At 36.7% G+C, this 12,510-nt stretch overlaps 3 protein-coding genes across 4 annotated transcripts; 1 reads left to right on the forward strand and 2 right to left on the reverse strand.

Annotated features, from left to right (window-relative positions):
• Positions 1-80: 80 nt before the first annotated feature.
• Positions 81-4,133, reverse strand: LOC6616478 (membrane-bound transcription factor site-1 protease). The gene is made up of 6 exons (XM_002040803.2): positions 3,909-4,133; positions 3,170-3,709; positions 2,259-3,111; positions 1,451-2,190; positions 845-1,394; positions 81-789 (listed from the first exon to the last, which is right to left on the reverse strand). Exons 1-6 carry the CDS (start codon positions 4,065-4,067, stop codon positions 602-604), a joined length of 3,030 nt encoding a protein of 1,009 aa, XP_002040839.1. The 5' UTR covers positions 4,068-4,133; the 3' UTR covers positions 81-601.
• Positions 4,134-4,369: 236 nt separating this feature from the next.
• Positions 4,370-6,630, forward strand: LOC6616479. Of its 2 annotated transcripts, none has more exons than XM_032720059.1 (6): positions 4,370-4,448; positions 5,098-5,371; positions 5,429-5,716; positions 5,774-5,901; positions 5,963-6,355; positions 6,413-6,630. In XM_032720059.1, exons 2-6 carry the CDS (start codon positions 5,112-5,114, stop codon positions 6,556-6,558), a joined length of 1,215 nt encoding a protein of 404 aa, XP_032575950.1. In that variant the 5' UTR covers positions 4,370-4,448; positions 5,098-5,111; the 3' UTR covers positions 6,559-6,630. The 2 variants fall into 2 exon arrangements, with proteins under 2 accessions (XP_032575950.1, XP_032575951.1); XM_032720060.1 differs by lacking the exon at positions 4,370-4,448 and adding an exon at positions 4,466-4,634.
• Positions 6,631-6,739: 109 nt separating this feature from the next.
• LOC6616480 (MAM domain-containing glycosylphosphatidylinositol anchor protein 2) lies at positions 6,740-12,302 on the reverse strand. The gene is made up of 8 exons (XM_032720058.1): positions 12,109-12,302; positions 10,492-10,558; positions 10,026-10,352; positions 9,695-9,964; positions 9,522-9,619; positions 9,146-9,448; positions 8,915-9,085; positions 6,740-8,853 (listed from the first exon to the last, which is right to left on the reverse strand). Exons 1-8 carry the CDS (start codon positions 12,109-12,111, stop codon positions 8,689-8,691), a joined length of 1,404 nt encoding a protein of 467 aa, XP_032575949.1. The 5' UTR covers positions 12,112-12,302; the 3' UTR covers positions 6,740-8,688.
• Positions 12,303-12,510: the final 208 nt, after the last annotated feature.

Genomic DNA, 12,510 nt, shown 5'->3' on the forward strand with positions numbered 1-12,510 from the left:
TGAAATGCTCTCATTTTTAATTTTTTAAGTAACTTACAATTTAAAGATTTTAAAATTATACAAATGAATAAAATGTGTTTTTAAAACTAAGCTCAATAAATCCGTTTTAAATCCAATCCTTTACAGCAAATATGGGCATCTTGATAACTATGAAGTAAGTACAAGTAAGTAAAAGTAAAATAGGGAGATAGTCGATTTCCTCTACCCTTTATTCTGATTTAGGTGTGAGAGGGAGAAATTTCGAAATTAAATATTGAGTGCAATTAGCAAGAAAAACATTATTGAAAATTGTAGATGTGAAAAATAAACTACAAATCTAAACATAGTGTTTGTAGAATTTCCTAATCTCAACTTTCTAAATAGATTTCCTGACCTCTCGACTTTCATACGGACAGACAGAAGGACGAACAGACGAACAAAGCCAGATCGATGTACTTTATTAATTCGGAAACGCTTAATTCCACCTATAACACTATTTTTAATGAATCTGGTATAGCCTGGCATAATTATACTAGTTTTATATATTCCCATTCCCTGAAAAACCCAGGAAAGATTCATTCGAAGAGTTTTAACAATATTTTTAAAAAATGGAAGTATTTATTTACAAAATAAATCGACGCTTTAAAAATAAAACAAATAATATGATAACAATTAGGCTCAATATAATTAAAAATATAATTGGAGACATTAAACTATCAGCGGATTGCATTCCTGTTAAATAATCATTGTTTTGCAATAGTTTTGCGATCTCCTCATCCAATAAAAACTTGATTAAATTTATCTCGTTTTCTGAAACAAACCGGAAATATGAGACGGTGTAATTAAACTAAATAATTATAAATACCTTCATTTTCCAGTGTAGCTACGTCTAATATAGATTTTCTTTGCTCAACGTTATTTCGCTTCGTCGGTGCAAGCCACTCAAATTGTTCACAATTGTTGTCCTGTGATTTTAAAATACTTCGCGATATCCTAAGGGGTAATGGTGCTCTCTCTAATTTGTGAAATTCAGATATACGATTTAGATTTTGCAATAAACTAGATTTGTGCGAGTTTATTGCGAAATCTAAAAACGTTATTAGCAGCCAGTAGCAAGCCTTCTCCAGATGCGTGGAGTCGAGGCAGTTGGAGTCCCCATATACGGCAATACGTCCTTCGTTCTTAGTTTCATGATTACTGCTTTTCGCAAAACTGATACTTCGCTCCTTCTTTCGTAGTAGCAAAACCCGGTTCTTAAATGTGGAGTAATCTGTGGGAATAGCCTCTGCCAAATTGCTTTCCGCATTGCCAATGATTTCCTCGTTGCTTTGAATACTGTTCGCCTTGGTTTGGAACATACCAAAAATAGGTACATCTACTTTGGCCGCCTTGCTGGGTGTTTTAGGATTTATAATCTGGAAAAAGCAAAGTTGTATACTGTGGAAATTAAAAAGGGTTATATTAAATTTACCGAAAGTCCTTGGTCATTCAGTTTTGTTCCCACTAAAATATCTCCTGGATTCATTGGAAACTTAATAATTGTGGCTCCACTAGCATAGTACATCGAATGGTCGCCCAGTTTGAAATGTCCCTCTCCGACAAAATCGCCAAAAGCAATTCCAAATGGCTTCAACAAATCATTCAAGGCTGGAATATTGGCGCCACCGGTGTCGGGTGTCCACCATTGTCGGGTGTTCTCGTCAAAGAATTTAATTTTTTTCATCACAGTGGTGTTATACCAGTCTCCGAATACGACGACATTCAAGCCTCTTTTATACACGTTTTCCTGTAAAGCGTTTATTTCCTCGTCTGCAAACCCTCTCTCAGGGTCAACAATCAATAACGCGCCATAATCCGAGGCGTTGAAGCAGGTGAACGGTTCTCGCAATACATCAATGTAGTAGCCCACATTTCGTAAATGTGTATACATGTCCTTAAAGTTTGTGTGTATATGGTCTGCCCTCCAGTCCAGAGGATCTAGTTTAACTTTGAGATCATCTCGTGGAATATATCGCGGTGGATACCTTAGGCTGTGGTACTGGTCCCATAAAATCCGCTTGTTTCTTGGCGGTTTTGGAGTTACCTTTATAGTTAAAGGAAAGTCGACTTCTGTAACATAAGTTTCGTTGGTGGACTGTTTAAAGCTTTCCACAACTAAGGTAATACTTCCTTTACAAATACCTTCAAAGTTATCTCCTTCCTTTTTGACAGCTAAAAAACAAAAAATGTTCGGTATAGAATAGCTAAGCTAACTTAACCTTTGCGATTTTCATACTCACCAATATAAATTGACATCCATCCGGTCCACGGCCAAACGATAGGCGAAACTTGTGTGGATACTTGAAGAAACTGACCTTGGTTTTCAATATCGGGAATCCATTTAGGGATGCCAACTATCTGACTTGTGACAGAGATACCATTGAGTATGGTTACGTTTGCAATGGCCACGGAGCTTCCATAGTACAGCGGTTGGGAGCTATATGGCCACATATAGTTTTGGGTGAAGTCAAGGTATGCCGGAATAAGAGTTATCTTTGGTTTGTATGACAGCAATAGCTGCATACTCTTCAGCAAATTCAGTTTTCCAGCTCCCTGCTCAAACATGTTATAATGCGGCAGTTTCTCGGCACCTTCAATAAGTACCTGCTTAAGAGATGCTGGGTTTATGAAGTCGATTTTCTGAAATGCACCGCTTATAAGTAGGGCAGCAGCCCCTGCAACAACTGGGGAGGAAACGGATGTTCCAGAGAGTCGTCTGCAGCCCTTACGCACATCACTGCCTTCCACTTGACTTCCGTACGTCACAATATCAAGTCCCATGCGTCCGTAGCCAAAGGGAAGTTCCCACGTGGTCATTCCTCTCGAACTAAACTTGGCGATTTTATCATCAAACTGAATACCACCGACGCCAACTACATCGCTCTGATCGCCAGGATTGTTTAGCGTGCCGTACAAAGGACCATCATTTCCCGCCGCCGATATCATTATGACATTATTAGCCGATAGTTCCAACACCTTTTCAACGAACGGCGAGTCCATAAAGTCGGGACCACCAATGCTAAGGTTGAGAATGTTTATCTTCCTATATATCGCGTAGTTGAATGCATCCAGGAACCAGGAAGTGTAAGATACCTATCGAGGGAGGGCTAATTAGATTGGCGTAGTTAATTTCAGATCTACGTTTGCTTACTTGGGAGTTCGTAAAAACTTTAAATATGTAGAGATCGGCGTCGGGAGCAAAGCCGAGGCATTCCCTTGAGGAAGCGATTACCCCGGCGACAAAGGTGCCATGACTGACTCTGTCGTCAAGCGACTTTTCATTCGTCCAGTTCGTTCGTTCCTTTACATTTCGAAAGTGTGGATGGTTTTTAGTTAGGCCAGTGTCGAAAATGGCCACTTTGACTCCCTTGCCTGTGATTCCCAGCTTCCAAAGGATGTTGGCGTGGAGTACGGAGCACACTTGTCGGTGCCGATCGTTGTTTGGATTTCTGTTCCTTAGCACTCCTTGGGGATGGCGGTGAAAATACGTTAGGTTGCTATAGGGGTCATAGTTCAGGATCCGTCGCACGCTTAGCTGGGGAACTACTGCCTTTACTGAGGGGTGAGTTTGAAGCCTTTCTATTATAAACGCTGAAGATGATTCATTATCGTCGAAAACTCGCAAGACATCAAAATCGCTTGGATATTGCCAAGCCACATTTAGACGAGGAACAATTTCCCAGTTCGTCACCTAAAAATAAAAAAGGATATAAAAGTGCTTGTGAAAAAAAAACTCTCAAAAGGGACTTTTCTGACTGAAAAGATGAGTTTGAGTCTTTCAAAAGAAGCAGTATTTTTGAAATTCATATTTGTCAGGCTTTATCCGTTTGAAGGTAAACAGAAGAATATACATTTAAGGAATAAATATAACCATTTAAATACAAACTTACGTTTGAACCAAGAAGTTTTGCTGCGATGTAGGATTCTCGTACCGGAGCAAGGTATTTGGAATGGAAGTGAACGATGAACTCATTTGGAACAACGGCTGTTTTAAAGGCGTCAAGGCTGCAAATTGCGCTTATTATAAATAAGAAAGTAAACACATTCATTTAACTTTGAGAAAGGAATGATTTTAATAAAAAGTTCAACAGGCTTCGTCTTTGAAGAAAAATAAATAAACAAACGACAATCAGCTGTTAGCATGAACGAAAACGTTTATAAGAAAAATACCATGAAATTCGGAAATGGGAGATACTAACCAGTAAACGTGTAAAATATAAGATTTATTTTAAAAACTACTATTTTTATCCCATAGAATAATAATGCAACAACATTCAGTTACTTTTAACACTGTTAATAACTGTTTACTTTAGTTTAGTTCAAACATGATTTGTGCGTTTGGGGTATCAGTGATGTTTATTTCACATTCTTCCACATTGAAGTTCTGGTCACACTGCGTCTCGTCCGGCAAAGTTTTTAGCCAAGTTTAAGTAAGATATGAAAAACTAATTTAAATAGATCAGGAACTACGAGCCAGCGAGTTTCTGCATTTCAACAATCAGTGATTTCTAATTCCTTTGCGAAAGAAATGCGAATACGTAACTGGGGCGTAGTAGTAGGTAACACCGTAGAAAAAGTACTGCAATTCGGTTATACAAAAAGCGGCATTTTCACAGGTACCGAAAACACAAAGTATATGCGCCAAATTTGCCGTATTTTCTATTTTTTAGGGTAGTTCAATTCAAGTTGTACAGTCAATTCACTTGCCATTTGTCTTCGGGAATTTTATTCAGGTGTCCAACACCATAAAACTCCCCACCACTTCTTATTCAAATTTATTAGGAACCCATTTTAATTGCATTTGAAAACTATATTCGCCTACGGATACCTGCTAACCAATATTCCAATACTACAAATAACTTGCATGAGAACCCCACATAAGAACTGATAACACCAGCGAAGCAATATAATCATCGGCTAGCTGCCAGCTCGATTTACTACATACTAACAAGTTAATCAAACAGAAACATTTAATTTAAAGATCTAAATATGAAATGTCAATAGTTATCAACAACGAGTTATATTAAGGTAACTTGTCGAAAGGTTTCATAAATAAATTTGCATATTTTTCAATCGCAGATTAAGGCCCTAACATGGAGGAGCTGTGCAACAATTCCGGACACTCGGCTACTTCCAGCAGTGGGAGCAACTCGTCGATATCGGCCAAAACCGCACTGAGTGAATGCTCTGCCGCTTGGATAAATTACTTGAGCGCTTTGAACAACCTATGTACTGCCGGCTCCAAATTGGCGCATTCTATTGCAGTTTTGGAACAGTGGTCATTGAGCGAAAAGCCGTTGTTCAATAATTATACAACGACTTATTTAACCAATTCATGGAACGACTTGGCTAGGTAAGGCAATTGACTTATTTACACATAGTAATACTTAAAGATATTTGTCTACACTAGAGCAACAACAGTGGCCACAGGAACAGTCAAGACCCACATGCTGGCATTGCTGCAGGATTTCGTCACCATGTCATCCTTGGATCAGACCTCCAGTACCGACTTGGATCAAAAGCGGTTCAGGGAGCACAACGAACTGATTGTGTTAGAGAATGCACAGGCTGTAATCAACATTCAGCATCAGTTCTGTGCAGCCAGCTACGATGCCTTTTCGTCCCTGACTTGCTGCTTTGTTTGCCAATCGCCAGTTGGATTTCCACATGAACAGGACTGCAGTGTTATGAAGCAGCGGTACATCACGATTAACTATCCATTTTGAACTTAAAAATTAATTTTCATTTTTGAAAGCAATCAATACGACCAACGATCTCAAACACCTTCGCCCAATTTATGTGGGCCGAGTACAAAGATGGATTCCTCCAGGGGGAACTCATTAACTGATCAACGCCCAATTGCCACTGGAATTACAGAAACAGGTTGCTTTAGTTATTTGAACCTTCATATCCTTATATAAAAAGACATTTTGTTTCACTTAAGCCGACCAGCCCAGAGGTCCCTCGCCTCAACTGAACTTTTGCGATGCCAATCCTATGCAGGCCATTTTCGAGCACACACGCGGTCCCTTGCCAAACCCCGGCCAATTGCTGTCCATGAAGATTCCATTTCACCGGAACGTCAAGTCGTCCTTAAGTTTTCCATTATTTCCCCTGAACGGTCAGCGTCGATGGTCGGAAGCAGCTGCTGCCGAGGTGATCGATGGCATCTCCACGGATCCCGAAAGCCAGATGAGAAGGTGGTCAATGCCATGGGAAGCATCTAAGACTGATAGGAACACTGTCACATGGAACCAAACCAGGATAATGCCAATGAACACTTTGAAAACCTCTTGCTACAAGATATCTAGCTCAGAACGATATACTTCCCACTCCGGTATTCCCTCGAATAATTCTAATTTTTTTTTACAAATCTAAAACCTATTTTCTGCAGATGGAAACTGGCCCCTGGCTTCAACCAGTCAAGATGGGCTTTTAGAAGCTATTCAACTACTATCCATCAAACCCACCACCGTCCCACAAATGAGTCCTCAGCCCTCAATTCTGTCGACTTCTCCGGATGGAGCACCACTTGACTAAATTTCATTTAAGCTGAAACGAACATAGAAATAATTATCAAGCATATTATACATTAAAATAATCTCAATCACACGATTACTTGCTTTATTTTCTGGTTGTTTATAGAGGTTATGTCGAGACGTGGCATTTAAAACACACCACTTGGGGCCAAAGAACCAGTATCCAAAAAAAAAACGTTATCTACTAGTAAAATGATTTATTCGTGCTTTTTAAGTTTGTTATTTATAATGCCATTCATTATTAGTAGGTAGATCTTACACGCATAATTTAAAGTAAATCTTGTTTATCGAAATTATAACACTAATGAGATATTCTCTATTACTTATGATTAAGAACACTTATAGTTAAAATAAAAGATACTTTATGTTTATCATTATACGTTCCATAATACGTTCCAAATTTTACGGATATTGCGCACATACTTGTACGTATAAACTTACAAAATAATTATTAATATTACTACTTTCATTATATCCCGGTTTAAAAGATTAATTTTTGTATCATACAGTTGTTTTATTTTTTTTTTATTAAGTCTATTAATATGTTAATGTTTGATTATGTATCTAAGGATTTCTCTAATAATATGGAGTTTTAGTATTCATTTGAGATGTATTAGTTTAAAATAATAGAAGAAACGTGCTACATGTTCTATAGACTTAGAAATCATTTAACTAAACAGTTTAATTCAGAAAAAGTTAAACCCAATACCAAAACAAAATTATTGGTCGTAGTAAAAGCAATGATACATTTTAAAAATGAATTAAAAACAACATTTTTTGTTATACAATATTGCACGTGCTTTATACATGAATATATTTGCTGTTTGTAAATTAAATTATAATCAACATAAACAATCCCACTACACAGACTAATGTAAGTAACTGAGGAAGTTTCTCTTCCAGACCGATGGTTCTTATTACATAATTATTTAAAGTTCTATATTTAATTTTTAAGTTCCTTTTATTCTACAATCGTTGAACGATATTGCAATATGTATTTATGTATTTTATGATTACAGGAGGGTATATACTGTATTCTTTAAAGTTTCCATATGAAGTTGCTAAGCTTTTTTCAGCTCTGAATTTTAATGGTGATCTATAATGTTGTGAATGTTCTTTTGGTTTTGCATATATCCACTACCCACAATGAGAGAAAAAAAAGGTGGTTCCATTCAACATAGGGGTTCCATTTACAATAAAATAAAGACTTTTTCCTTTCAGGTGAACTGGTTTTTGTGCCACGATGAAGGAATTGCCAAGTCGAAGGAGAATTATAAACGTTAGCCAGTAATCTAGCCAACTCACAAATTAAGTAAAATGAAAGTGTTACCAACATGGGGGATATCGGGATATGCATCGTATAAACGTGGTATATGTTTTAATCTGCTTTGAGATATTAACTCCGCCAATCAGAATATGTTTGAAACTACGAGTACTTGTGCTTATGTACATATGTATATCTTTGTGCCAATATACGAATTTTGGTTTTCGTATCTACTACTCGATTTAATTCGCCGATCGTATTTGGATAAGTGTATTCTAATCAATGACCTACTCTTGCATCTATTATTTCTTATCAATATCAGCTGCTCGTTCAGGCTGACTTATTATATCTTTTTGAGAGTAATTATGATATAATATGGTTCTCAGTTCATGGATCGGGCAAACGGGAGGCTGAGCTTAACAATTTTCCAGATTCATTTCCTTCATTAAAACACTTCTAAGGCTAACGTTATTTGGATTTGGATGAGATTCCAAAAAAATTTTAAATGGTAAACCACACTTGTTTCAGAACTCCTAAAATATTTTTAAATGATTCTGGTACATAATGCAAACCGAATAAATTGAATGATGATTTGTTGTTTTGGTAAATATTCACTTGAACACTTTTGAAAACGCCTCTTTTGATAATATATATGAAAAACATAATAAAAAGTTAAGATACGTTTCTTATCTTAAACCATTGCGGAAGTACATTCATTAATTTTCTATTGAGAGAAGTATTCTATTGAGATTTTAATACATTTAATACGATTTCTTAATGTACATACATGTAAATTTAATTATTTGCTAAAGTTTTAGTAAGGCACCATTTAAATTATATTTGCAAATAAACCCTACTTGTTGTTCCTTAAACACTAATGATGGGATAGAGTACTAACAAAAATGCAGACAAAATTATTCCGTAGACAGTTGGAGATATTCTAATATTGCTTGAAATGCCCATTTTGTATTCCATGTCGATATCGAGGAGTAGATCGTGATTTCGCGTGTAGAACTGGTGGATATCGCTTATCTAGAGGAAGTTTACAAGGATGTTAAAAGGACACACCTATACCAAAGAACCTGTTACGCACCTCGTTCCATCCGTATTTGTTCTTAGCCTGGACAATCGCTTCATAGACAGCGTTGTGTTCCAAGTTTTTGACGAGATACGACATTAGAAAGTGGGAGCCATCCGTTCTGATTGGCGTTGGCTTGATATGATACTCGTGCCATTTGCCAGGGTGCTGGTAGGTTTCATTCATCTGGAATGATAATAGAGTGATTCTTAACAGCTATAAGTATTATGCAACTACTTAACGTACCAACAAACGGCGATACAACAGCTTGATCTCATCAAGCGGCGGTATGGACTCAATTGTCCACGTCAAGTTGTAGTGATCGAGGAATCCACTCAACGCGGGCGATATGAAGTCGGCAGGACCAGGTCGTCCAGATACTTCAATATACTTCTTTGTTCTCCCCAAAGCATTATCCGCCACACAGCTATAATTGCCGAAATCCGTTGGCTGAAAGTTCCGGATAATGAGGCTGTACCTATCATCTCGTGGATACATAGATCTCCGATCGGTAGCATCGAGTAGAAATGAGTTCTGGTACCACAGCATCTTAGAAGAAAACATTTTTTAAATTTTACAATTAATATAAGTCTAAACAGTATAATTGCATATTTGTACTTACTTCTGAGTTTACATCTCCATGAACTATGCAAACGAGCTCCACGTCGTATCCCTCAGATGCGTGGACCCAAGATTTCTCTACCGTTATTTCGGGGGGAGCTATAGAAATTATGTTATTTTTAAAAATTAAAATCGTTTATGATTTAGCTGTAGAGTATTTAGTATTTAGCTTACAGAGTATTGTCAGCTGAATGTCCATGGATACACGATCTTTGACCCCATTGTCGGCTGAGCATTGATATGTGCCTGCGTGGTGCCTGTCCACGTTTTCCAATATGAGTGTAGAGCTATCCGACAGGTGTGTTGGCCCGGAAAACACATCCTTCTTGAACCAAAATATGGTGGGCACCGGGTTACCAGACGCCTTGCACTCCAGGGTGACGGTGCTTCCCTTCCGGGCAGTCACTTGGCCGTTATGAGGCAGAGCCCTCAGGGTAGGCGGAACTATGGGGATACATCCAGCATGGGGAAACACTCTCAAGGTATAGAATGAAATATAAATTACCCAAGATTTCCACCGTGTGAACTTGGTCCCGGTTCTCCTGATCTCCCAGCTGGCATATATAATCTCCAGCGTCTTGAGTCTTTACTCCATTGATCTGCAAGTTATAGTCGCCCACTATCTTAAAGCGCTGATCCCTTGTTATTTTCAAATGTCCGGCTGTGAGCACGGATGAGCCCTTCCTCCACAAGAGCACAAAGGAGCCGAGGTTCTGTACTTTGCAGGGCAGCTCGATGGTCTCCCCCACGATGACCTTGTACAAGTGACCTCTGGACAAGAACTTTGGCGCCGTTGTGGGAGGGTCATTCTCTGGCAATATGAAGGAGCCGTCTGAAAAGAGGTTCGCATTGGTGTCATATTTAAAATGGTGTTTTTTAAAATTATCTTATCTGGGAGTGTGTGTTTAGCAATATCACCAATTCTTGCATAAGAGTGTTTTAAATATTTATTTCCCCTTAACAAAACTTACCGATCAAGGAAAGTGAGAAAGAAAATAGGTAGAGTACAAGTGTCCAGTATTTCCTTGTATAGGTAATCTGTAATGAATAATCAAGCAAAATATATTAGTGCTGCCCATTTTATGAAAAACTTCTGGTAAGAACTATAAAAATGTACTCATATAAAATGTCATAGCTTTTTATGTTACTATTCTCTTAGTAATTATGTTTTAATGTGAAATTAAACTAAAAAAATGTTTTCATTTTAAAGTTGATTGGATCACGTTTTCTAGCGGTATATTAAAAATTGTTGCACGTTTCGATTTATAGTTATTTATTAAATAAATTATAATTATAAATTATAAATTATTATAATAAAATTTTTCAGAGATTTAAAAGCTCTCTTTTCAATTGAGATTTCACTACAACTGCCATCGATCCTTTTAATTCTAGTGGAGGCCGCTAATGTGTGATCAATACACATGAGATAAAAAAATTAAAAAATAAAAAAATAATGCCTGAACTGTGGTGGTAACACAGATGAGTTTTACAAATATATTGTAACGTAAAGAACATTTTTTATATAAATATTATTTCCTATTCTCTATGGCCTGAGTACTTTGATCAAATCCAACAAATATACCCTACCCAACCTTTATATATATTTTTGTTTATGTTAATCTCAATCATATGCATTTTGGATCTAATTTTAATATAACCTTTGAAATCATAATACGAACAAAATAAATATGTATATATTTTAATAAATCATCGAATCTGTATAGTGGGCGTGGCCATGGCTTGTTCTTACAGCCCTCGAGATCTCGACCATAATACGGAAAGTTAGATGGCTACGTCGTTCCGGCTAGTGATTCTGTTCAATAATAAGCCTAATAAGCTAGTTTGATATTAGCTGAGAAAAGACAAACAAAGAAATCAGTTTTGGCTCCAAAAATTCCAAAATCCGGTTATTGGATCCTAGAGGTACTTGGAATGCTGACTACTCGCTTTTGATCGTTTCACGTACTTAAAAATTATATAAAAATGATAAATTTAAATTCAACAATTTTATTGTTGAATTTTTGAGTACGCTTATAATAAGAACTGTTTGTAATTAAGCAAATTTAAAATTGATTTTTTATGGAAGACAATAAAGCTTTTCAACGTAATCTGGTTAACTCGCCCCAATTTTCGTTAATTGTGAATCTCAGGGAACTGCTTAAAACTCATCTCTGCGTACAATCTACACTATATATTTGAAATAATTCGTATCTATGTACGTATGATACAAGGTACATCTGTTATTATAGGCGCACATACACATAAACGAACTAAAGGAATTAGAAACTAATATTGTATAATATATGTATTAGCTAGTCGGTATTCTGCATTATTATTTTTTCAGACTAGTTCCGAATACATAAGTGTGTCTATATAGATAGGCGGTATATATACACACACATACATAATATATGTATCTTATTTCAAGCATTAAACAATCGTATCTCATAGATTGCAGCATTTATTTATAGTGGTTGATCAACCAATATATACATATCTAAATACTTATCGATGCAAGAAAAACTTTCTCTCTTTTTATTCCACACTTTTTATCATTTCTAATTTGCAGCACCCATTTTCATCCTTACCATTTTAATATGTATGTATGGCTTGCACTTATTTCGCTTTTTCTCTGATAAATTAAGACGTTTTTGGCTTTGAGTTGCCCTTCGAAATACTGCCGATTCACTTGCACAGATCACTTAATTGTTTATCAGATTAATATCATTTTTTCAGGTTTCTTATAAAATAGTCTCGAATTTAAGACTGGCGAGTATAATTGTATTTATCCTTAAAAGTTCCATTAATTGAGCGCATGCTCAGTGCAACATTATTTTGTGTCAAAAGCTTTCCCGAGCTTTAAACGCAGAGCCGTGTCCACAAGGAAAACTCCGTCTGTGCGCATTTACTGATTCTAAAAGCCACCACTCCTAATTTGCTTTAAAATTTTAAAAGTTGCTTTAAAACTTAAAAGTATGAAAATGAGACTG

Source organism: Drosophila sechellia, chromosome 3L (assembly GCF_004382195.2).
Source record: "Drosophila sechellia strain sech25 chromosome 3L, ASM438219v1, whole genome shotgun sequence".
Classification (NCBI taxonomy): Eukaryota; Metazoa; Arthropoda; class Insecta; order Diptera; family Drosophilidae; genus Drosophila; species Drosophila sechellia.